This window comes from Pelobates fuscus, chromosome 3 (genome assembly GCF_036172605.1).
Source record: "Pelobates fuscus isolate aPelFus1 chromosome 3, aPelFus1.pri, whole genome shotgun sequence".
In the NCBI taxonomy this organism is placed as follows: Eukaryota; Metazoa; Chordata; class Amphibia; order Anura; family Pelobatidae; genus Pelobates; species Pelobates fuscus.
Genome location: NC_086319.1, coordinates 170,281,422 through 170,308,536, shown reverse-complemented (window position 1 = coordinate 170,308,536; position 27,115 = coordinate 170,281,422). Strand labels below are relative to the sequence as shown.

Genomic DNA, 27,115 nt, shown 5'->3' with positions numbered 1-27,115 from the left:
ACTCCACAAGACCTCTGAACGTGGCTGTAGCATCTGGCACCAAGACATTGGCAGCGGATTCTTTAATGGGACACTATAGGCACCAAAACAACTTTCGCTTAATGAAGCAGTTTTGGTGTATAAATCATAGGAAATTAAATCAAGTTTGTTTTTGTCCATGCTGCCTTAGCCACACCTCCCCTACCTGTGACTGACACAGCCTGAATAAAAAAAAAATGGTTTAATTTTTAATCAGATGTTAACTTGCTTGAGATCTAGGGGATTTGGAGGCCAATGCTGCACCTTGAACTTCCCAACACTATAGTGTTAAACTAACTGTTTAGCTCTGTGGCAGATCGGTCTTAAAAGGTAATAACTTACCTTTTCTCCCTCAACGGGCTGGTATTGCTATGACTGGCCCTGCCTCAATGGCTGTTATCTTCAATCTTGATAATCTCAGCCAATCCAATGCTTCCCCATAGGAAAGCATTGGGAGGCTAATGCACATATGCGGAAAGACGCCACGCTGCGTCAATCGGCATCTCCTCATAGAGATGCATTCAGTCAGTGCATCTCTATGGGGAACATTCAATGTCAACATGCAGAGCGTGGAGACAGTAAGCGCCAGTGCTGCACTTTGCAGCACTGGATTAGGAGGCACATCTAGTGACTTTCTGAGCCACTGCCACTAGAGTCGTTACTAGGTAGCCATGTAAGTAAACACTGCCTTTTCTCTGAAATTTGTATCCACGTGATTAGTCTGTTGCTATTGATTTGAGACATAGTATCTACCATGTATTTTTGTTTGGTTATAGTATATCTATTCCCTGCATTTGCTTTTTCAGCCCTCACTTTCGTTGTGAATCTTTACATTTTATTAAGACCTGATAACTTATCTTGTGTGGGTGAAAACATTATACATTGCAGTTTTTCAATAAAGAATAAAATTGTTATATTTGAGGATACCCTTTATTTTTATTTTTTTCCTGATTTTCAGAGTGCCTTTAGATATTGTATTATTTTGGTTAGGCTCTTCTCGAGTGATTTGTATAATGGCCAACTTGGTAAGCATCTGCACTGTGAGTGTTTATTCCCTTAAGACATAGATCTAGTGGTGTGGCACAATACAGTAGCCTTTTTTTTTTTTTCTTCAGCTCACCTGTGCTTTCTGCACATTTAAAGGCCTAGCTGGGTAGCAAAATTGTGACAACTTAACGTGCTGGGTTAACACACTGTGTGCGAATGGAATGAGAGCCCTCTGACTTTGCTCCCTACTACCCCTCTTTCATAACTTTCTCTGTTGGTCAGGTACATCAGTGGTCTTTAAGAGGTTAATATACAGTTTATTTCTCCTACTAAATGTGGATAGTTAGCATTGTTTTATTTTGGTTTGTCCTTATTATTGTGCTTGGTGTAAGACTTGCTTTGTATGATTTTGCTGAGTTCATAGACTGCAGTTTAGGGAATAAAGCCCTGTGGCAAATGATTTTATTTTCTTCCTTTCTAGTACATTAACTATAGAAGCTTGTAAAATGAAATGCTCTTTCCTGTAATAGAGCACAATTAGGTGTGGTTTTCTTCTTTTCGATTAGATGTCTCCAGACGAAGCGTGATGGTTTGGTGACGCAGTTTACTTATCCACGGATACAGAACAAATACATGCTGCCTTTTCTCAAGCGGTTGGACTATCAGGTCACCTCTTCTGATGACCCAAAGATACTCAATAAGAAAAAAAGCATAGATACATTGTGCCCAGTATAGTGACACAATCCTATTTGCATTAGAAGGACAATTTAAATGGAACATCTAACTTGGGAACATTTTAGGAATAGATCCTTTTTTTTTTTTTTTTTTTTTTTTTTTTGCAAGATCATAAGTAAATGCAAACCGAAGCCTATGCACAAGGCTTATTTTTTGTGTTAAGTGTTACACCTGTAATGTTGTTAAAAGTCTCTACTTGTTTATTAGACAACACTTTCATTATTTTTTTTATTTTCTTCAAAGCATCATTTGCTTTAATGTAAATCAGGGATGTTAAACTATGTGCTGTTTAATAGCAATGTGCTTTGCCTTAATGTGAAGTGTCTGTGACATCTTCATCATTTAATCGCTAAACGATTTGTATATTTATTTATGATCCAATTTGGTTATGTAAAGAACTTTAAACTTTCCCCCACTTCATCTAGATCTGCAATATTCCCTCTCTTAATCCTGTCTAGCTAGTAAATGGTTATTAAAACAAACGTTTAAATTCTACGCCCTCCCTTTCCTCCCTCACAGCCCTGGATGTTTCAGTGAAATTGATTTTTAAAATAAATTATAGGACTTCTTGTTCTGGATACGGATCAAGTATTTCTTGAAGAAGGGTTTGAGCGGAAATTTACAGTGTGTTCCCTAACCCCTTAATGTCACAAACCTGTTAAATGTCATTGTTTATGTGAGGCCGACGACATCCACGTTAGTACTGATACTGGAATACAGATTATTCTCCGATTCACAGCGTTTCATCTGTTTCCTTATGGCAAAATCCTTACGTGAAAACATCTCTCCACACAAGTGACACCTAGGCCCCCAGTACATGTTTTGTAAAAGGCATCTCGTGAAAAAAGGTTATCTGTTTAATATCCCTTGAGCATTTTTAAAAATAATGTTTTGCCTCTAATTTATTTCTATTGGTGATTTCTCATTGGGTTTATTTATGGTAACCCGACACCAGTTTTCCCATTTCAGCGTTGTGATTAAATTTACAAGACAAACAGTACTTTTTAGAATTTACAATGGTTTGCAGCTGAGCAGTAGCTAAGATGGCCTGACTCTTTGCAGTGTTAGCTTTTCTGAGACAAGGTTATATGCGTCAGTGGCCATGTTTTCTGTCACATGATCATTTCTGCAAGTATCCAATATACCGTAGTCATAGATGAATATAGTGGAGTGATTACAGGGTCATGTAGATTGAAATAGCTCAAAGGATAGTGTTTTAGATGCAGCTTTTCAGAGTCTCATATTTCCCTTCTTCTTTCCAACTGCAGTATTATTGAAAACCTGAGCTAGCAAAAGCTTAGTGTATATTTCCTAGCTAAATATTTGTATATTGTCCTCTTTATTGTGGACTAAGTGTGCCCAGAAGGTCTTTTTTTTTTTTTTAAATTTTTTTAACTGGTATTTAAGCTCACAAATCTCAAATTTGTTACCTGTGGATAGTGGGAGACCTTAATTTGTGGAGCATTCAGCCACCTTGTTACACTGTTGGAAAAGCATCCATTATTAAGTCTAATCTTCACAGATTTCCTTTCTGCAATAACCCTGTTTATTATTATTATGGTTTCTTACTAGATCTGTAGATGCTCTTAGTTTACAATTACGCTGAGCATTTCTGATTGATTTCTCATTATTGCTGTCAAATTGAATAGTACTCTCCATCCGTTGTGACAATATTTTTTTGTACTTTTGCGTTTTTATAGATTTAAATATACATGTTTAACAATTGAAACTCTGTTTGCATGCCTGACTTCCCAACTGCAATTCTCCTATACAATGACCAGATGAATTATTTTTTTTATTTTGAAATTTTTGCTTTCATTCTAAGCCCCATACTTTAGAATGATGACATCCTTTCCCTTCTTAGAGTAACTTACTACTACAGCAGTTTGCAAACGTTGCTATCTGCTCCAGAGCTCAGCCTGTCACTGGTGTCCAGGTTGGATGGAATTGACATTGATGACACTAAAGTGTAAATTCCTCATTATGAATGCAGCTGAAGAGGAGTTGGTCTTTGCAACATAACTACTGAAGAGATCCATACTAGACAAACACTGTAACTGCTATGCTATATGTAGCAAAATTAAATTCTGCCAAACTTGCCTTTCCCCAATTGATTCCTCTCCTCTCTCTCTGTCAGGATCTGTTATTCATTTCTTCCTCTCTGCTCTAGTTTTCTTTAAAACTAAAGACCAAGTAGGGACTATTTTGTCTTATGGAGGTTTCCTACGCCTGACCATCTATGACCATCTGAGGAGCAAAGTGTGCTCCGTTTCCTGTGTTCAGAGAAATTTTCCCACAGTTCTCTCCTTTCCTCTGTGATCTAGTGATGCTTCCTGTCAGTATTCCCGAACGTCCTGTCATTTAGACAGAACACTGGCGAAACTACCGAATTTTGTCCTAACAGAATGAGAACAGTTTCTCCATTCGTGTTAGGAAGCAATTCAGGACTTTGTTTGGATTGGAATTTCATTAGAATTAATGAAATTCCGATCCGATTCGTGCCGCGGCTGCATCTTGCAGCCGCATAGTAGAGAACTCCCGAATTCCCATGGTATTAGGGAGCTATCTATCAAAAGGCGGAAAGACCTAAATTGGTCTTTAAGCCAAATTTACTAATACGAAGTATTAGCCCCCAACAGTGCCACGTGAGTGGTGGCTATTAAACTGAAGAGGGGGGACCTAGTTTTCCCCCTCCCTGGCCCCCACCTATGAACGGCAGGTGGGGGCCCTAAATGAAAATGGGGAGGAACAGGACCTGTTGTCCTCCCCCCGGTCCCCACCTATGAGCGGCATGTGGGGGCCCTAAATGACTATAGTGGGGACCTATTGTCCCACTCATTGGCGATGGGTGGGGGCTAAATGTAACCCCCCCAGGTGACTAGGGGTCCAAAAGCCCCGAGTCACCCCCCGATTCCCCCCAAAAATGAATCAAGACCTACCTACCACCCTCACCCTAAAAATAGTGAAGGGGGGACAAAAAACTAAATACCTGTAAATAAAAAATAACTTACCATTTGATGTCATCCTATTTTTTTATTTTATTTTTTTTATCTTCTTTTTTCATCCCAAAAAAAGGCCAAATAAAAATCCATAATACCCGTTGCAACTGTTTAAAAAAACAAACAAAAACCAGAGCACTAAAAAAGTAATCCATCTTCACCCAGCGAGGGCAACGCTGGGCAACTTCCTACACCCTGCAATTTGACTTGGAGCACTCTGGTTGAATTCTAATCAACCAATCAGAGTGCTATGACCGGTAAATGAAGAGACTGATGGGTAAGTCTCTACATTTACTTGTTACAGCACTCTGGTTGGCTCGAAATCCAACCAATCAATGCTCTGTGTCATTGTACACAGTGTGGAATTTTCCCATGCTGTGCAGTTTGACTCCTAACACTGTGATTGGTTGCATATCAAATGAATGAACTGCTCATGGGTGGGGGCCGGGGAGGACAATAGGTCCCCACATTTTCATTTAGGGCCCCCACCCGCCTCTCATGGGTGGCGCCAGGGGAGATTACAATTGTTTCCCACCCCCCCCATTTTCATTTAGGGCCCCCACCTGCCGCTCATGGGTGGGGGCTAGGCGCTAGGTCACTCCTTCAGTTTAATAGCCCCCCCCCCTTGCGCGACACTCATGGAGGCTCAGGAAGGGGGACACTAGTGCCTTCTATTTTTACATATTACAAGGAGGGAGCTGTGCGCTGGTAGCTCCCTCCTTGTAATAAACCAAACGAACAAACAAAGAGGTATTCATTCGTTTTAAATCTCTATTCATTTGTTCGTCTTTCTGATGAATGGATAAGATTCCCATTCGCATGCCCAAGTAACGCTATCTACCCACACAACTGATGGCTGTGCCAAGGACATTTGGTCCGGGCATGAAAAAAAGATGGAAAAATAGGTAGGGTGGGTTAAAAAACTAAATAAAACCTGGATTCAGCCATGACAGTGCCACTTTAAATATGAGAAAGATATATTGCGTATGGGAAGGGAGTGCGGCTACAGCAAACCGTTTATTGCAGGTGTCACGAGCGTGGGCTATAGGCCCAGCCGAGACAGTGGGGAGAGTGTGGAAGTGACAGGGTTAATGACACCAGACCCCTGGTTACCTGTTGCTAGTCCCAGCAACCACTCAATTAACCCCTGCAATCCCTTCTACACTAACCCCCTAGTACACACTTTACTGCCACCACCAAGACTTTTAAACCCGGGCGTCTTAGGTTACCCCACACACAGGAGAATTATAGAATCACAGTTCTACTTTTACTGATCAATTACCTATAATTAACCCTTTTTGGTAACGTGTTACCTGATTTCCTCTGGAGAGTGAAGCTCTTATAGAACAGAGACACAAGCTTATTAAGTAAATATTTAATCTGACAATAAAAGATTCACAGTGCTGAGTACAAAATACAGAAATAAATGACATACAGATAACAAATTGCAAAGCAGTACATAAAATAAAATAGGAGAAAACACAAGAAATTCCTTACATATATTTACCCCATATAGAATTCTTGTGGGAGTCTTGGATGGTATAGGTCTCCTAGAAGTTACTGACAAAAGAAAAATGAATAATTGAACTCTCTGGATAGTCCAGCACCCTCATTATATATCTAAACTAGTGGTTTCTCAGTGGGCAGATCAGAGGGGGTTGGTCTGGCAGTCTATTGCCCACTCTATGAAATTCCTTGTGTCCAGCTCTGGTGATGGCTATCTAGATGTTTTATGGTCCAGGCCTGGTGCAAGATCAAAGACCACAATAAATGTCATCCCAAGGTTTATAAAAAAAAAAAAAAAAAAAAAAAAAAACTCTTAACATATTTAACCCCTTAAGGACACATGACATGTCTGACATGTCATGATTCCATTTTATTCCAGAAGCTTGGTCCTTAAGGGGTTAAACACACATCAAACAAGAACTCATGCTTTTGGCATGACAGCAGGCAGTTGCATTGAGTCGCATTGATAAATCTAAGGTACCTTTTGGGGGTCCACCTAAAATTGTATGTGGAATTAAATTTGAGACACTGTGTGCATACCTTTTTTACAATATGTGTAGGATGCAAGTAAGACCCAGGGTTTAGTTTCAGGTAGATATAGCATCTAATTTAGAGATTTGATCATTTTTGGTAGGATCACAGAATTTAAGCACTTTCATAATGCATGACTGGTCATCAACTTTAAAGCACCACTAAAGGGGGCGGGGCCTGGGCATCATGGCGGCTGGCTGCACATCGTCTGAGCTCCTGTTTCGAATCGCACAATCTGCCTGATATCGGACTCCCAGCCAGTTGCCGTTGCCCTACAAAGCTACATACAGCCATATGTGAACCCGGGGGAAGTCCCTGCCACCTAGCGGACTTACCTGCTTGACTCTCCCGCGGAGACCACACTGCGGCCTACCACCGCTGCCGGGCGGGTGAAACAGCCGATCACCTACCCCGCACGAAGCTGCAACAAATGAGGTCTACCACTCTCCTCGTTACCCCCCCCTCTGGACCGGGGGGGATATCCCGGTCCCCACTGAAGGACTCTCGCTATTCAGCATCAAGCAAGGGGCCAATTTGGGACCCACGCGGCGCACTCAACATGGCCGCCATCCCAGTGGCTCCGCAACCATCACCAGGCCTGACTACACAGGACTGGCTCACCGCATTCAATCAGAGATTTGACGACATCTGCCAGAAATTCTGGAGCCGGATCCACGACCGAGCTCAGAGGCAACCCTCTCATGCAAAACAACGATCCCACAACAACTCTGTGGAAGCATACCTCTCACCCAAACTGGAGATTATGAAGGGACACAGCTCGCTTGTACCTACACCTCCTGTGATGCGGATGAGGGATGCTGAGGGCCTCCACGCCTGCTCTTCTTCCGAGCCGGGGGTCTCAAATGGACACCTGGAGAACTCATGGGCCCACGATCCTGATGAAGGGATTAATGGACACCAGGCACAGGCTCCCACAAAGGCCTTGGGCCGAAGACATGGAAGACGGAGACCTCGCACACCCTTACCCAGCCGACGAGAGATAGCACAAGACCCCCACAGACCCGGTATGCAGAAGGATTTGGGGAACACGAGCGCCCTACCAAATGTGGCGCGGACTACCACAAAGCCAGAGGGGACTGCCACACACAGGGATCGGCTGATAGCCAGGCTACTCCTGCTGGAAGCTGAGTTGAGCAACTGAACTTGAGCGATATCTTTAGTCATCACCTAAAATGTTCACTATTCTCATTATGTTTTAGTTAGGCCTGTTGTCTATTTTCTTTTCTTTTATGCAACCTTAAGATATTTTGCCTATTCGACATATGCCTGACCGAGCTCCCAGATGGAGCTTATAGCATGCAGATGCTGACGCCACACCGTTTCGTTAGCCTCAGTGGATTAATCAATCTCTCTTTGCCGCATCCTTACCCGTACTTATCCATAAACACCTGCACCTAGAGAGGGTACCTCATATACTGTTAGTAAATCTCCTACTTAATCTTGCATGCAGACATGTACTACTTTACTTAAACATTTGATTCAGTTAAGCATGTTACCTTATTATTTTATCATATGTCCGTAAACCAATCTGTATTTACATCTGCATTTGTAACCTTCCCTGACACATAAGACTAAAGCTCAAAAAAGCATAACTCAGCATACATACTACTTGTAAGCAATGGTTTAGCTTGTGTTTAACATAAAAAAATTTAAAAAGAGGCAACAATATCCTGAAAATGTACTGCACTAACAATACCGATGTATCAACCCCTTGATGTAACTCACTCGTACATTTCCCATATTACTTCTTCTGTACCCCATCTTATATGCCTTTAAATAAAAGAAAGACTGACAAAAAAAAAAATTAAAGCACCACTAAAGACACAGACCACTTCATATCAATGAAGCGGTGTGGGTGCAGTTGTCCTGTCATTTTAAACTATCAATGTAATACTGTGCTGTCTTAAAGAAACTGCAATGTTTACATGGGAGGGTTAAGTCTAGTGACTGACTTCCTGACAGCTGCTAGAGGTGCTGCTAACACACTTGATAGCAGGGTTTTACTGAAGGAGAGCAGCTTTTGACAGTGTGTGCCGATTTCCAATCCATTGCTTCTTTATGAGAAGCAACGGATTGGAGGAGATTGCGTGTGATGTCAGCTTGGATGTTGACATTGCCACAGCTGCAGACTGCATAAGAGGAGTCCTGGCAGTGAAATCAAGGAAAGCAATTCTTTAACTTAAAATTTTTATGCCAAAGGTGGTGGAAAGAAGGGACCTATGATTCTGAATTAATTGCAAGTGAAGCTAATAGAATCCTCAATCCTCAACACAACTTTTTTTTTAGATTGCTTATGTAGTTTAAATTCCACTTATTACTAACCCGTCACTAGCACTCTCAACCAATTGCTGCCATCCAAGCTGGATGAAATTAATATTGATAATATGGAAACGCTATTTCTTCATTACCAAATAGGCTGTCTCTGGGTGATCTCAAGCGGTTTGATGAGAGAGAAAAAAGATGACGTACCTTGTAGATTGATCTCTTGACCACTGCAATGAACTGTAGGGGTAAGGTTTCTTAGACGCAGTCCCCTTTAACTCCTTAAGGACCAAACATGTCATGTGTCCTTAAGGGGTTAAAGGACCACTATATAGTTCCAGGAAAACACACTTGTTTTCCTGGCTCTATAGGGTCTTTGGGTCCTCCGCTCCCGTCGGGCTCTAGGGGGAGGAAGGGGTTAAAGGCTTACCTTTCTCCGGCGCTGGGGACTCTCCTCCCTCTTCTGACGTCACAGGCTGAATGCGCATGTGTGGCAAGAGCCGCGCGCATTCAGTCAGTCCATAGGAAAGCATTCTCAATGCTTTCCTATGGACTCTGGCGTCTTCTCACTGTGAAAATCAGTGAGAAGCGCGGAAGCGCCTCTAGCGGCTGTCAGTGAGACAGCCACTAGAGGCTAGATTAACCTTAATGTAAACATAGCAGTTTCTCTTATACTGCTATGTTTACAGCATGCAGGGTTGATCCTAGATGGACCAGGCACCCAGACCACTTCATTAACCCCTTAAGGACCAAACTTCTGGAATAAAAGGGAATCATGACGTGTCACACACGTCATGTGTCCTTAAGGGGTTAAGCTGAAGTGGTCTGGGTGCCTATAGTGGTCCTTTAACTGCAACATACTGGCTTCATTGGGATAATGGATTGTACTGCACAGACTGCATAATCTGCTTATTATTGTAAAGTGTTTGGTTTTCCTTCTCTCGGCTGCTCCCCTGAAATAAAGATTCAAGGCTGTATTCCAGCTTACTTTAGAGTCTCTGCCTTATAACAGGGTACATTTTGGCTTCATAGTGTTTCTGGCTTCTGTGCCTGTTTCTCTAAATACGTGATGTGGAAGCTCAGGCATTTTTTTCAGAAAGCCGTTTCATGCCAAGAGCTTTTTGACTTTCCAACTGTGCAATTTCCCATATCTTTTTATCACTGCCTTAAAGGGAAAATCCATAGCCAGAAAAGATTCTCTATAATTAATTACATTTAAGAAGGGTGTAGATTCTAACCAACACTTTGAGTGTTATTGTAATTTCCTAATGTGTATAAAACAAGCCTATAAAAGAACACTTTGGGAGCACAGCTATGTTGGCCTTTTAGCATGCTACATTTATAGTCTGAAATAACCAGTTGAATTTGTTAAATGAACACTCCAAACACAATAACCACTATAGTGAGCTGCAGTCGTCATGGTGCCAGGAGTGCCCAGGTGCCACCTTATTCTAAGTAGTCTAAACCTTTTTTAAAAACGGTTTAACTTGTTGCTGTTGTTAGCCAGGCACAGCCTTGCCTTTACTCAGAAGCCAGGTAAGCCTGCTTAGGTGCTTCTTTTGGCTCGCGTGATCTAAGCCCAGCAGCGCAGGGTTAGCCAATTGGCTGAATGCGTGAGCTGATCGCTATCCACAGTAAGCTGATGCCTGCACTGATAAAGGAGTGGTGCCTAAAGTGATTTGACTGCTTACATTGATGGGGGTGGGGCATTTTATGACACTTGTGGTGGTTATGGTGTTTGAAATGTTCCTTTTAATGTAGCTGAATTGGTTGCCTTTCATATATTTATCCGTACAAACTAGAAAGACTTGCAAAATTGAGGGTGGCAAGATTAATCACACAATTGGAATAAATATTTCTGATTTTTTTTTAGTAGTGGAAGTATGTGCTGGAAATGTAATTATTATTTGACTGTATTTAATGTATGAAGTCTAGCAGGGGTTCTTTCATCTTAGGATCTTTCTGTGGTTTCTTAATTTCTTAATTTGCCTTTAAAGTTTCCCTTATTCTAGGGCTGTGGAGACTCTTTACTGCTCCTTCTCCTATGAAGCCTGGTTCTGATGACTTTTGTATGTTATTATGCCTCTCCCCTTTTAAGTGTCCCTATTTAGGAAAGACAATCCCTAATTTGGGCCCAAATCCCACTGTCCCTCTTTTCTATTCTAATGTCCTTCTTTTCTAGGAGCATAGTGTTGGTGTACCCAAGTGTATAAAAGAGCTCCACTGAAATACTCCTACGTATGTCTTTAAACTACAGCACTTGCCACAATCCACAAGTCCATTGCATTTCATTTAATCCAGTTTTTCTCTGAGTGTTAATGTCATAGTGCTGTGTCTAATAAACCCAAGCTTTAAAGATACACTATAGCAGGGGTAGGCAACCTTTTAGCAGCACTATGCCGATATAGGATTGTGATGTCCCGTTGCGTGCCAGTCCTATTTTTTAAAGGGACTCACCAGCCAAGCCTCTTTACTCACCTGGTTCCAGTGCCGGGAGCCTCGTGAAGCCGCGCCCCCTATTTTGTCAAAATGACTAAATAGGCGGGCGCGAGCAGGGAGCAATCAGACGCTTCCATTTGGAAGCGTCATTGCTCCCTTGTGCGCATGCGCGGCTTCGCCGCACATGCGCACATACTTCAGAGGACGGCATTCATGCCGCCCTCTGAAGTCCTGGGCGCACTACCGCGCATGCACGCGGTGTGCGCGGCCGCAAGCTGAGCTGACTGACAGCTCAGCTCGTGGTCTTTGCACGCCCCCCTCCTCTGCTGACAGGCTGGAGAGAGAAGGCGCGCACACAGTGCCTTCTCTCTCCTGCACACGTCAGATGTATTTTAATACGTCTGACGTGTACAGGGCCTTTTTAGGGCCCTGCATGATAGGAAGTCCCTCTGGAGGTATTCCTATCAATCAATGTAAACACTGAATTTTCTCTGAAAATACAGTGTTTACATTAGATTGCCTGCAGGGAGCTATAGATCTCACCTGAACAACTACATTAAGCTGTAGTTGTTCAGGTGACTATAGTGTCCCTTTAAAATTGAGGTCTGTATGCTGCCGTATTCTACTTGTGTTATTTATATTATAATTGCTTTGTGTCTTTGTATTTGTGCGTATATGAGCTGTTATATTGTATAGGTTCAGGAGTAGTTTCTGGTATTGTGTACCTATGAATGTGGGCTGTGTATGGGGGCTGCTTGTGGAATTGTGTGTGTGTGGATGGATATGTCACATTGTGTGTTTGGTAGTGTGTGTAAGTGTGGGGGCTGTTTGGGGTATTGCATGTGGGGTTGTGTGCATGTATGTGGATTGTTAGCGGGTTACGTTTGTGCGGATTGTGTGTATGTTTGTTTGTGGGCTGTTCATATTATTTGCATGAGGGGAGGGTTATTGTGCATTTCTGTGTATATCTAGCAGTGTGGGTGGCTTCCCTAGGTTCCAGTGGAGACCAGGCTGGCCAGGTACATGTAAAGGGCAGGAGCTGCAATATCCGCTGTGGGCTGCTCTACCACAGTGTGGATTCCCATTCACAAGTGCTGGGAGGAAGTGATCTGAGGTCACTTCCTCTACGTGCTGCAATATATAAATTGAGGATTGTCCTTCACCACCTTTTCTTATTAGCAGATATCTGAAGTTTCACTGGGACTCCTGATAGGCCAGAGCCTGTTTGGCTCTAGCAGCAAGGGCGGGCTGTGCCAGGGGGCAGGGAGGCAATTGCCCCCCAGGCCGCCCTAAATCCTTTTACGACCGGCCGCGGCGGGCCGGCCCTTTAAATGCTGCAGCCGCCTGAGCGCTCTGTAAAGAGCGCTCAGGCTGCTGCCGCACTGCCTCCCCTCCCTTCCCCTGTAGCGTGGCCGAGCTGCTCTCCGGTCCGCGGTGCCGGCCGGAGTGATGGGAAGGTGCACACTGAGTGTGCACTTCCTGTCAGTCCGGCCGGTTACAGGAAACAGAAACTCCTTCCCATCACTCCGGCCGGTACCGCGGACCGGAGAGCAGCTCGGCCACGCTACAGGGGAAGGGGTAAGAACTGAAGAGGGGAGGGGATGGGGGGAGTAAGAACTGAAGAGGGGAGGGGGGGAGTAAGAACTGAAGAGGGGAGGGGGGGGAGTAAGAACTGAAGAGGGGAGGGGGGAGTAAGAACTGAAGAGGGGAGGGGGGGAGTAAGAACTGAAGAGGGGAGGGGGGGAGTAAGAACTGAAGAGGGGAGGGGGGGAGTAAGAACTGAAGAGGGGAGGGGGGGAGTAAGAACTGAAGAGGGGAGGGGGGGAGTAAGAACTGAAGAGGGGAGGGGGGGAGTAAGAACTGAAGAGGGGAGGGGGGGAGTAAGAACTGAAGAGGGGAGGGGGGGAGTAAGAACTGAAGAGGGGAGGGGGGGAGTAAGAACTGAAGAGGGGAGGGGGGGAGTAAGAACTGAAGAGGGGAGGGGGGGAGTAAGAACTGAAGAGGGGAGGGGGGGAGTAAGAACTGAAGAGGGGAGGGGGGGAGTAAGAACTGAAGAGGGGAGGGGGGGAGTAAGAACTGAAGAGGGGAGGGGGGGAGTAAGAACTGAAGAGGGGAGGGGGGGAGTAAGAACTGAAGAGGGGAGGGGGGGAGTAAGAACTGAAGAGGGGAGGGGGGGAGTAAGAACTGAAGAGGGGAGGGGGGGAGTAAGAACTGAAGAGGGGAGGGGGGGAGTAAGAACTGAAGAGGGGAGGGGGGGAGTAAGAACTGAAGAGGGGAGGGGGGGAGTAAGAACTGAAGAGGGGAGGGGGGGAGTAAGAACTGAAGAGGGGAGGGGGGGAGTAAGAACTGAAGAGGGGAGGGGGGGAGTAAGAACTGAAGAGGGGAGGGGGGGAGTAAGAACTGAAGAGGGGAGGGGGGGAGTAAGAACTGAAGAGGGGAGGGGGGGAGTAAGAACTGAAGAGGGGAGGGGGGGAGTAAGAACTGAAGAGGGGAGGGGGGGAGTAAGAACTGAAGAGGGGAGGGGGGGAGTAAGAACTGAAGAGGGGAGGGGGGGAGTAAGAACTGAAGAGGGGAGGGGGGGAGTAAGAACTGAAGAGGGGAGGGGGGGAGTAAGAACTGAAGAGGGGAGGGGGGGAGTAAGAACTGAAGAGGGGAGGGGGGGAGTAAGAACTGAAGAGGGGAGGGGGGGAGTAAGAACTGAAGAGGGGAGGGGGGGAGTAAGAACTGAAGAGGGGAGGGGGGGAGTAAGAACTGAAGAGGGGAGGGGGGGAGTAAGAACTGAAGAGGGGAGGGGAGGGGGGGGAGTAAGAACTGAAGAGGGGAGGGGGGGAGTAAGAACTGAAGAGGGGAGGGGGGGAGTAAGAACTGAAGAGGGGAGGGGGGGAGTAAGAACTGAAGAGGGGAGGGGGGGAGTAAGAACTGAAGAGGGGAGGGGGGGAGTAAGAACTGAAGAGGGGAGGGGGGAGTAAGCACTGAAGAGGGGAGGGGGGAGTAAGCACTGAAGAGGGGAGGGGGGAGTAAGCACTGAAGAGGGGAGGGGGGAGTAAGAACTGAAGAGGGGAGGGGGGAGTAAGAACTGAAGAGGGGAGGGGGGAGTAAGAACTGAAGAGGGGAGGGGGGAGTAAGAACTGAAGAGGGGAGGGGGGAGTAAGAACTGAAGAGGGGAGGGGGGAGTAAGAACTGAAGAGGGGAGGGGGGAGTAAGAACTGAAGAGGGGAGGGGGGAGTAAGAACTGAAGAGGGGAGGGGGGAGTAAGAACTGAAGAGGGGAGGGGGGAGTAAGAACTGAAGAGGGGAGGGGGGGAGTAAGAACTGAAGAGGGGAGGGGGGAGTAAGAACTGAAGAGGGGGAGGGGGGAGAGTAAGAAGAGGGGGGAGTAGGAAGAAGGGAGGGGGAATAAGAAGAGGGGAGGGGGGAGAGTAAGAAGAGGGGAGGGGGGAGAGTAAGAAGAGGGGAGGGGGGAGAGTAAGAAGAGGGGAGGGGGGAGAGTAAGAAGAGGGGAGGGGGGAGAGTAAGAAGAGGGGAGGGGGGAGAGTAAGAAGAGGGGAGGGGGGAGAGTAAGAAGAGGGGAGGGGGGAGAGTAAGAAGAGGGGAGGGGGGAGAGTAAGAAGAGGGGAGGGGGGAGAGTAAGAAGAGGGGAGGGGGGAGAGTAAGAAGAGGGGAGGGGGGAGAGTAAGAAGAGGGGAGGGGGGAGAGTAAGAAGAGGGGAGGGGGGAGAGTAAGAAGAGGGGAGGGGGGAGAGTAAGAAGAGGGATAATAAGAGGGGGGGAGTAAGAGGGTGGGGGGGGAGTGTAAGAAGGAGGGGAGAAAAGAAAAAGAGGAGGGTAAGAAGAAGGGGGAGTAAGAAGAAGAGGGGGAAGTAATTAGAAGAAGGGGGAGTAAGAAGAAGAGGGGAAGGTAAGAAGAAGAAGTGGGGGTAAGAAGTAGAAGGGGGAGTAAGAAGAAGAAGTGGGGGTAAGAAGTAGAAGGGGGAGTAAGAAGAAGTAGGAGGGTGAAGAAGAAGGGGGAGTAAGAACAAGAAGAAGGGGGTAAGAAGAACAAGGGAGGAGTAAGAAGAACACAGGGGGGGTGAGGAGAACACACAGAGGAAGGAGTGAGACGAATACAGGGAGGGTGGAGGGGGGATGAGAAGAGCACAGGGAGGGTGGGTGAGTGTGAGAAGAGACCGCTAAGGGAGGGTGGGGGAGAGGAGACACTTGACTGGTTTTGCCCCCCAGGCCTAAAGGCTGCCAGCCCTCCCCTGTCTAGCAGCCTTGAGTGCCGTGCAAAGACACCTTGAGTGCCGTGCATGGCACTAGTGCTGTAGGTTGCCTACCCCTGCACTATAGGGTCAGGAAAACAAACATGGATTCCCGACCCTATAGTGTTAAAATCACCATTTAGCCCCCTGGTCCCCCCCTTTCCTCACTAAATATAGTAAGATCTTACTTGTATTCAAGTCTGAAGCTACTGCCTCTGTCTGCTGACCTCATTAGAAGTGGTAGCCTGATCCAATCACAATGCTTCCCCATAGGATTGTCTGAGACTGACAAAGAGGCAGATCGGGGCAGAGCCAGCACAAGTCAAACACAGCCCTGGCCAATCAGCATCTCCTCAGAGATAAATTGAATCAATGAATCTCTATGAGGAAAGTTCAGTGTTTGCATGCTTACTCTGCAGCACTGCCAAGGAAGCGGCTTTAGCAGCCATTTAACCCCTTAAGGACCAAACTTCTGGAATAAAAGGGAATCATGACATGTCACACATGTCATGTGTCCTTAAGGGGTTAAGGGTTATCACTAGGCTGTAATGTAAACACTGTATTTTGTCTGAAAAGACAGTGTTTACAACAAAGAGCCTTAAGGGAATGATTCTACTCACCAGAACAAATTCAATAAGCTGTAGTTGTTCTGGTGACTATAGTGTCCCTTTAAGTACTTTGAAATTCAAAGTTTTTATGGAGGAAATGGCTCTAGAGGCTGTTCGCTTTTATTTCCAGTAAAATAATGCTTTTGGCCAAATATCCACATAAAGGGACTGGGTATATGTATCAAAACCACTAAATTAAGTTGTTGGTACTTGGAGTATCCTTTTAATAGACTTCTGTGGATTGCATTAGATTTCACCACTCAGTGGGAACTCATTCTCCGCACGGTTTACACACAGGTAGCCAATTACTTTGAGAACAAACCGTTCATCTACTGTGATACTTTCTGCATGGTCTTATGTGTTTTTATTTATTTATATCAGAACTCAGTCTATTAAGATATTCACCCTATGCACACTGCAGACAAATGTTATGAGTCCTGTCCACTAATGCAATTTTGGCTTTTTTTGAGAAACCTGACAATCTGGAGTCATATATTATTGATTTTCTCAGAGTTCTGCGACTTTAGTTCCCTGCATGATGGGTCTATCATACTATACTTTGGCGGTTCTAGAGTTGTAGCTGAATGCTTGTCTAACCAACCACAGCAATTAAAGTTTCAAATTGTAGTTGTACAAAAGCTTGAGATATCTATTGCCTATCCCAGGCACCAGGTCACCATGGCGACTAGGAATTTTGTCCTAGAGCCTGTGTATTTATCAGACCGTTCCCTCAGCGGCGGGCGGTGAAGGTGCTGTAATCTTCCTCGCGTGCCCTGCAGTAACACCGGGCCGGAATATGACGTCCTATTTTCTTTAATGATGCAGGCCTTGGCATCATTAAACGGCGCAAGAGAGCAAAGCAGGAAGATTACAGCACAGCCCCACTGAACCCAAGGAAAGGATCCACTCCAGCTCTCCCAAAGGTAGGGAGGCTGGGTTGATTTTAATGGAATGAAATCAAATTGTTTGTGAGTGTGGACGTGCCCGTCTGTGAGTTTGTATGTATGTTTAAGTGCCCCCTCACCCTCCTTTCTCTGAAAAGGCAGTGTTTACAGTTAGATGCCTGCAGGGACAGGCTATAGACACCAGAACCACTATATAAAGCTGTAGTGGTTCTTGTGACTATAGTGTTCTTTTAAGAATTTTATTTTTGTCAATTTTGTATTCAAAACAAAAAAACAACCTGACTCCTTTTTTAGCTGGATTTAATTCAAAACAGATTTGTCAAGCCCTGATCTATTGTTCAGATCCCTGTATTTGAGAGTTGAGCTACTTGTAGCAGTCATATCAAGTGTAATATCCACATTCCAGCAGCCAGTGACATCTTTCCTAAGCACCTTGCACCTGGTGTCCCTGCATGTGTATCATTTTGTTACTATCTTAAGTGACACATTTGTAGCACAAACTGCGACCATCTGTGTAAGGGCATTCAAATCACCTTACGCTACTTTTGGCTATGACTTCTTGATTAATGTGTAGTGACATTACTGTGCCTGAACCACGTTGAATAGAAAAGGTATGCATGATGTGGCACCTTAACAGACTCCTTTTGACAACCTGGGTGCTTATTCTGTCTTTGTTTGCAAGAAAGGTACACCAGGGGTGTGCAGTTGTTGGCCTATAACAGTAATGGCTAACCTTGACACCAAAAATTGTTTCTGGACTACATTTCCAATGATGCTCAGCTAACATTTAGAGTCTAAAAGCTATCTGAGCATCATGGGAAATGTAGTCCAGAAACAATTTATGGTGTCAAGGTTAGCCATCACTGGCCTATAATTAAACATCATTGTTTGGCAAACACAGAATACATGAGGTAGATTAGAGCTGCAGGGATTTGCCTGGAGTAAGAGTTAACAGGACATAATGGGCATCAAAACAACTTTAGCTTAATTAAGTAGTTTGGGTATACAGATCATGCCCCTGCTAACTCGCTGCTCAATTCTCTGCAATTTAGGAATTAAAGGGACACTATAGTCACCAGAACTACAGCTTATTGAATTTGTTCTGGTGAGTAGAATAATTGCCTTCAGAGAAAATGCAGTATTTACATTACAGCCTAGTGTTAACTTCACTGGCCACTACTCAGATGGCTGTTAGAGATCCTTCCTGGGTCATGGCTGCCTAAAATGCATCCAAACATTCCGTGTCTCCTCCCTCTGCATGCAGACACTGAACTTTCCTCATAGAGATTCACTGATTCATTTCATCTCTATGAGGAGATGCTGATTTGGCCAGGGCAGTGTTTGAACCATGCTGGCTCTGCCCCTGATCTGCCTCCTTGTCAGTCTCAGCCAATCCTATGGGGAATTGCACCAGGTGCAAGAGGCTACCGCTTCTTCTGATGATGTCAGAGGAAGTTCACAGGCAGATGCAGCAGCTTCAAACTTGAATACAGGTAAGATTTTACTACTAGATTTTAGGGAGGCAAAAGGGGCCAAGGGGGCTAGATAGTGGTTTTAACACTATAGGGTCAGGGATACATGTTTGTGTTCCTGACCCTGTAGTGCTCCTTTTAAATCCCTTTTGCTTCTATCCATGCAGTCCTAACCACATGTCCTCTGGATGTGGCTGACACCGCTTTCATGAAAAATGGTTTCAGTTTTCTTTTACTTATTTATACGTTTTTATCTGCTGCTCTGTAAATTTAAAGGGACACTATAGTCTCCCAGACCACTTCAGCTCAATGAAGTGGTCTGGGTGACAGGTCCCTCAGGTTTTAACCCTGCAGATGGAAACATAGCAGTTATAGAGAAACTGCTATGTTTACATTGCAGGGTTAAGCCAGCCTCTAGTGGCTGTCTTCCGGACAGCCACTAGAGACGCATCTGCGACGCTGGAGGCATTTAACGCCTCCATCATGCAGAGCGTCCATAGGAAAGCATTGAAAATGCTTTCCTATGGACACTTTGAATGCGCGCGGGGCACTTGCTGCGCATGCTAATTCGGGTCCGCTGATGTCTGCGGGGGAGGAGAGGTCACCAGCGCCGAGGGAGCCCGGCGCTGGAAAAAGGTAAGCTGCTAAAGGGGTTTAATGCCACGGGAGGGGTACCCTGAGGGTGGGGGCACCCTCAGGGCACTATAGTGTCAGGAAAACCGTTATGTTTCCCTGACACTATAGTGATCCTTTTATTTTAATCACTCACGTGAGGTTCCTGCAGGGGCTAGAATAGGAAATATTAAATTAAACAGAATATGCAATATGTAAACATTAGATCTGTCTTTGTAGGCAGTGTTTAGGAAAAGCTGTGTAAGTCACATGTAGGGAGGTGTGGCTAGGGCTGTAGTGATATAACTTCTAAATGGCTGAGAATTGAGCGGCGAGACTACAGGTGTATGATGTACACATTGAAGCCACTCCATTAAACTAAAGGTGTATGGTGTCTAATGTGTTCTTTTAACTGCTACATTCTAGTCTTCTATTTTAATATGACCCCCACATTAGTGCAAGAGTGGTGAGTGGGGGTATGTCTATTAAACTGCAATCATCTGGTGCTGCTCTCTAATCAAATGCTAACTGCTGTCAATCGATAGGAGGCCAGACTTCGGTCCCCCGTACTCCCAGCATATAAAATAAAGAATGTGGTGAGTTTTTGTTTCTAAGAAAGACTTGACTGTTAGAGCTCACCAACATGAATTAAATTTTTTATGTTGCATTATTTTTTTCTCTTTTTACGTTTGAGTCCCTTCACTATTATTAGCCTGAGGGGGTAGACAGGTATTTTTATTGTCAGAGGAGGAGGGTAAGGAACAAAGGGGAATTAATGTTTATAAATTGTATTTAATAGCCCCCCACTATTTCACCACCGCACTATTATTTAATTATAGCTCTATCATGAGAGCGGGTGGATAGTGTTCTGTCAATGCCCCTTTAATTTTTAACAGTCTCCACCTGATGCCCCTGGCTCCCCTTCTATATTAATAGAAGCTGGGCAGAAATTGTTGTGCAATCAGTAGTATTTTATAACTGCGAGCAGTGTCTTCTGTTTAGCAGACACACCCTCACTTGTGGCATGGCGAGAGAGGGCACGGGGCGGTAACAAACCACCCTTATATTAATGTGGGGATCATATTGACCCCCATGGGCCTTTTTTAAAAAAAAAAAAAAAAAAAAGAAAAAAAATAAAAATATATATATATATATATATTTTTTTTTTTCCTATATGTCTGCTAGCTGCTAATGGATACTTTTCTTCTGGTGTCCTTTGAGGTTCTGTCAAAGCATTTGAAGAATCCAAAGATAAAGGTAGAGACCTCACAAAGATCCAGTACAAAGATCCCCAAGATATGCGTTGCATTGTAAACTGTTTTCATTTGATACTTTAGTCCTGCCATTTTGGGCATTTAATTACATGTAAGTCTCAAAATGTGGTGACACTCAAACAATGCTGCGCAATATCCCTCTAAAAGAAATTTGTTAGGATGGCTGTCTTAAAGGACCACTCTAGTGCCAGGAAAGCATACTCGTTTTCCTGGCACTAGAGTGCCCTGAGGGTGCCCCCACCCTCAGGGACCCCCTCCCGCCCGGCTCTGGAAAGGGGAAAGGGGTTAAAACTTACCTTTTTCCAGCGCTGGGCGGAGAGATCTCCTCCTCCGATCCGCCTCTTCACCTCCCCGTCGGCTGAATGCGCACGCGCGGCAAGAGCTGCGCGCGCATTCAGCCGGTCACATAGGAAAGCATTCATAATGCTTTCCTATGGACGCTGGCGTGCTCTCACTGTGAAAATCACAGTGAGAAGCACGCAAGCGCCTCTAGCGGCTGTCAGTGAGACAGCAACTAGAGGACATAGGGGGAAGGCTTAACCCATTCATAAACATAGCAGTTTCTCTGAAACTGCTATGTTTATGAAAAAATGGGTTAACCCTAGAAGGACCTGGCACCCAGACCACCTCATTAAGCTGAAGTGGTCTGGGTGCCTAGAGTGGTCCTTTAATATCACAGGAGTTGTAGTTTTAACAATGAGTGAGCTATATTATGCATACTCACTAATCTATAAAGTGTGTAATTGATAGCTGGGAGCCATAGTGAAGTGAGAAAAATGGATGTTAGATAGACCTGCTCTAGACTAAAGCGTTAGTTCAAGCATCATGCCCACTAGAGCTGCTTAGTCGCATTCCCACCAGACGCAGTCGCAATCAGTGGCTGCTTAGTCGCATTCGACTAATGCAGAAGCCAGATACTGATCCATTTATTGGTTGAGTCAGCCGAGCACTCTCAGCCAATGAATGAGTATCTGCGCATAGCATTAGCATTAACATTGATTAACCATGGTTAATGAAAGCTGACTGAGGTGGACTGTTTTGTAGCGTAACTCTACAAATGCAGGGTTCTTGCGAGTCCACTTCAATACACCGACGTTGTCATGGAGTAATCTTTAATGTTTAACCCTTTCACTGTTAAACTCTTCCTTAGTTGTATTTCAAACATAAACTCCAAGAAATCCATGTTTATAAGGGAATGAGGCAAAATGGTAATTCTTTGTTGAACTCCTTTGCATATGCCCACCCAGAATCACTGCAAATTTGAGATTTATGTGGGAAGTCTTATGACTTGACGTGTGTGTGTGTGTCTTTTTATTTATTTATTTATTATTGCCATTTATATAGCGCCAACAGATTCCGTAGCGCTTTACAATATTATGAGAGGGGATTTAACTATAAATAGGACAATTACAAATAAGCTTACGGGAACAATAGGTTGAAGAGGACCCTGCTCAATCGAGCTTACATTTCTTTATTTTTATTATTGTACTGTTACTTTTTAAAGCTTTATTTTTCTCCTTATCTTATAAAATCTGTTGTATGCCATCTGGCAGAATGTATCTCTTTAAACACATAGTGTGCGGCAGTTGACGTGCTGTGGACATCATGCTATGTCTGAAAGGCCCTTCACTGACTTCCCGCAGCGATCAGCTATGCGTTTTAGGCACAGTCCCTCCACACATTGTTTGTACTGGGCCTCTGTGCTGTTATTTTTACATTAGGTGCTGGGAGAGATGACACTTCTAGCTAAACCGTTCTGCCTGCTTCTGAAGACTGCTGGCTTCTGCTATCTGAGCCCACAGCCTCAAAGAATACCACATCACTGTATTACCATGCAGTGCCACTGTTTTTATTTCTTCTCTCCCACACTAAGCATACACACATCAATAAAGGGGAACTATATTTACAGGGTTATTTGCTTAATTAAGAATTCAAAGTGAATTTCAAGTTTAAAGTACTTAGAGGATTTTTCCAGTCCAGCTATTTTGATCTGAAATTTAAAATTCACTTTGAATTCTCACTCTAGTGAATAACGCTGTGTTTGTCCTAGGGTTTCTTTTTTTAAAATCACAAGTGCAGATATATTTATATGTTAAAAATAAATACTTAACTGTGCAGCCTAAACAGCGCCGTTTGTAAAGCTGTTCAAAGGACACCATAGACATCAGAACAACTACAGCTAAATTGCATGCTTTTTAGAGAAAAGGCAGTGTTTACATTACAGCCTAGGAACACTTCTAGTGGCAGTCACTCAGAGTGCCACTGGAGGTGCTTCCTTTGTCAGTGTTTTTTTGCCGCGCATGCGCACTGGATTGGCTGAGATAATCAAAACTCATGATCTCAGCCAGCCACAGAGGTGAAGTCAGGCAGAGCCTGCCATGGAGAGACCTGAGCAGTGTGGGGAAAAAGGTGAGTAAAAAAAACAAACAAACATCTTTTTACTTCTCTGACAGGGGACAGCCACACAGACACCAGAGTGTCATCAATACATGTTTTTATTTCTGACACTATAGTGTTCCTTTAAGGTTCCAGGTTTTACTGTTTATGCATATCTGCTACATTTTCCCATGACTCTTTATCTTCCTGAAAATATTGTGCACAAATGAGTTCACATTGATTTCAACTGGATTTGTGTTTGTGTTCTGCAGAGGGTGTTTGCAAAAGTAATGAGCTTGGAATTGTGTGGTGTATTTTCAGGAGGTGATTTTGATGTCAGAGGGTAACTTTATTGATTTGTGCAAGAAAAGTACAGAACGAAACATGACTACTTTAATTTTCTGATTTAAACAAATAATGCAGAAATGGCAACAACAAAAATGTATGACAATTTGCTATAAAGACGAAGCATTACTAGGTTTGTTCTATGCTTCCAAACCTGAATAACTGGCCCACTAAGAAAAACACTACATTTTTATTTAATTTTTTTGAGATTTCAAAATATGCTGTATGTTTACTTAGGAATTCGTTGTGCATTTGGGTTAATTCCTCCTCAACATGTTTAGTCACTTCAAGACTAATAACTTATCAGGAGTGCTGCATATACAAGTGATTTGCCTTAGTCTTGAGGGGATAACTCAAACACCCAGACTCATGGGAGTTGTAGTTCAGCAACATCTGGAGGGCCGGAGTTTGGGGAAGCTTGCTTTAAAGGGACACTATAGTCACCTGAACAACTACAGCTTAATGTAGTTGTTCAGGTATGATCTATAGCTCCCTGCAGGCAATCTAATGTAAACACTGTATTTTCAGAGAAAAAACAGTGTTTACATTGATTGATAGGAATACCTCCAGTGGCCGTCACTCAGATGGCCACCAGAGGGACTTCCTATCATGCAGGGCCCTAAAAAGGCCCTGTACACGTCAGACGTATTAAAATACGTCTGACGTGTGCAGGAGAGAAAAGGCACTGTGTGCGCACCTTCTCTCTCCAGCCTGTCAGCAGAGGAGGGGGCGGGCAAAGACCGCGAGCTGAGCTGTCAGTCAGCTCAGCTCGCGACTGCGCGCATGCGCGGTAATGCGCTCAGGACTTCAGAGGGCGGCATGAATGCTGCCCTCTGAAGTATGTGCGCATGTGTGGCGAAGCTGCGCATGCGCACAAGGGAGCAATGACGCTTCCAAATGGAAGCGTCTGATTGCTCCCTGCTCGCGCCCGCCTATTTCGTCATTTTGACGAAATAGGGGGCGCGGCTTCACGAGGCTCCCGGCGCTGGAACCAGGTGAGTAAAGTCCTCTGCCTGGAGAGTCCCTTTAATGGAATAAATGGATCAATAAGGCTCAGTGTGGTTGCCTGTTTGCATAACTCTCAGCCATTTGGAGGGAAGAATTGTAAATAGGTAGGTGGGGTACCGAGTGGGCATCGAAAGTGAACGGCTCACTGACTGGACTCAACTTTCCATGCAGGGAATGCTGCTGAAGGGCGCCCTGCAAGTTCCTAGTGCCCGCTACTCGGTTCGAGTGCTTCCATTGATGTACTCACACAGTGCTGCACAGAAACTGTTCCTTGGTGTCCCCAGATGCACACAACAGGGAATTAAAGCATGACTGCGGGACTGTCCTGCCTAAAGTAGGACTATTGGGAGCCCTGTGTTTGTTTTTAAACATTGGATCAGACCAACTGTATCTCTAGGGCATTTTAAAAGGCTCCATTATGCCACCTGCAGAGAGTGCACATGATTTTGTTTTGCCGGTGCCTTGGCCGTGCTATTTCGTTGGGCGAAGAAATCTGTCATAATTGTACTGTATCTGTACTTTAGCCGTTGTGTGTGTGTTATTTTGTAACGAATACATATAAGTAAATATCTATTTACAGTGTTTACCCTGGCTTACCTTTGTTCTATAAGGGCAGCCATCTTTAAAGGAACAGTTCAAGCACCATAACCACTTAGGCATGCTGAAAGGAAATGATTAGTCTACCATTTTAATTTTTAAAGTTTGAAAATCTTAGTCATCCAGAAAAAAAAAATGCCAATTCAAAAATTTATTTGCATCCATTATTGTTAAATATAACACAATGATTGTATAGTTTAATTCATAGGTGCACACACTGTCTGCTTCACACTAACCCCCTCTCAGAATGTGCCTGGATTTTTAGCCTCTGTGAATGATAAAAATAAGAATTTTGTTTTAGGAAGTTGCCATGACACCTTGAATCTTAAAGCACTGTACAATCCACACAGTTGATTTGTTTGTAGTATTTGTCTCAAAAAAGCCTGAATGGAGTGGTTGGGCTTGGCTCCTACAATATGCATAATTATATCACCATAAATTGAATATTCACAAATCCTTTTATTTAAAATTTTACATAGCCTTACCTCAAATGTGACACCGTGCCAGAAAATGCTCAGTGCAGTGCACTTAGATTTCGACTTTATGTTTTGATGTAACAGGACGTTTTGAGTGCCAGTTGGTTGGTCATGCAAATGATTGTTGAACTGTATGGTACTCATACAGTTAAATGGCAGCCTGTATAATAGGCAGTCTATTTCTAGGCTTAATAGTTAAACTTAATTTGGTTGAGCACATTAACTAGAAACAATCAAGACAACGCAAATACATCATCTTTTTATATCTCCTCTTTATTAGCATAAATGCATTTAATTTGATTTCCCTGTAGGATTTTGGACCCAGTGGTGTTCAGTTTCAGAGAAACTATTTTGGTCGCAGTATGTTGCCTGAAGTGCAGATATTCTGTATTGCGTTTAGATTGTCATGTCTGTTTAGGATGATTTTGGCTTTTGGGGAAGTTGTCTGTCTTTTCAAATGACAAGCTCAATGCCTAAAGCCTAGGGAAATTCACAGCAGCAAGATTCTATTGCATTAATATTTAACATTGTTTAATTATGATTATGTTATGGTTTTATCAAGTAGTCACCATGAGGGATACTCATATTTGTATCTTGTAAATTCTTTCGATTCTTTTTCTTTTCTCACTGCAGTTTTCTAACCTACTGTACTTGCAAATAGAAAACGCATTTATGCCGATTTTTAACTTATTCATTTTTTTTTTTTCTCTTTCTCTCTCTCTCTCTCGTACAGGTCGCAAAATTCGGAAAGCCCCCAAACATGGGAAACCAGTCACCATTCATGAACTGCTGATAGTTTGACACTACATCTGATAAATACTAATACTTTTCAAGTGTCCACAGAAGCCCCAGACGTCTCTACCTGCTTTGCCTAAATAACACTACAGCCATGTATGGAAGTTCACGCTCTGTTGGCAAGGTGGAATCCAACAGCCAGAGCCCTGGGCGGTCCCCACGACTGCCGCGCTCGCCACGATTAGGCCACCGTCGCACTAACAGTTCTGGTGGGAGTGCTGGAGGAGTACCAGGGGGTGGCAGTGGGAAAACACTATCCATGGAGAACATCCAGTCTCTGAATGCAGCCTATGCCACTGCAAGCCCAATGTACCTGAGTGACCATGAAAATGTAGGAGGAGACACTCCAAAGAGTACTATGACCTTAGGCCGCTCTGGCGGACGGCTGCCCTATGGGGTGAGGATGACTGCCATGGGAAGCAGTCCTAACATTGCCACCAGTGGTGTGGCCAGTGACACAATTGCATTTGGCGATCACCACTTAACTCCTGTGAGCATGGCATCTACAGTCCCCCATTCTCTGCGCCAAGCAAGGGACAATACCATCATGGACCTTCAAGCCCAACTCAAAGAGGTTCTACGTGAAAATGATCTGCTGCGTAAAGACGTGGAAGTGAAGGAGAGCAAACTTAGCTCATCCATGAACAGCATCAAGACTTTTTGGAGTCCTGAACTAAAAAAGGAACGAGCTCTACGTAAAGATGAAGTGTCCAAAATCTCTGTATGGAAGGAGCAATATCGGGTTGTTCAGGAGGAAAATCAGGTGTGTCTGTGTTTTATTTTTTATTCCGTTTATTTATTATACTACAAGAACTAGGCTTTTTGTTAAATTATTAATTTTTGAGATGGAAATGATACAGCATAATACGTTGCACGTTAGAGTACATAAATGTGCACATGCATCCAATCC

The 27,115-nt window shown here is 44.2% G+C and overlaps 1 protein-coding gene across 10 annotated transcripts in view; it reads left to right on the top strand.

The window, feature by feature from the left end:
* The window catches only part of ERC1 (ELKS/RAB6-interacting/CAST family member 1), a 235,961-nt gene that overhangs the window by 6,366 nt on the left and 202,480 nt on the right, over nt 1–27,115 (top strand). For all 10 annotated transcript variants that reach the window (XM_063447680.1, XM_063447684.1, XM_063447678.1 and 7 more), the window contains exon 2: nt 26,144–26,968. In XM_063447680.1, the coding sequence (XP_063303750.1) occupies nt 26,300–26,968 (669 nt within the window). In that variant the 5' untranslated portion in view covers nt 26,144–26,299. The remainder of the gene's footprint in view (nt 1–26,143; nt 26,969–27,115) is intronic.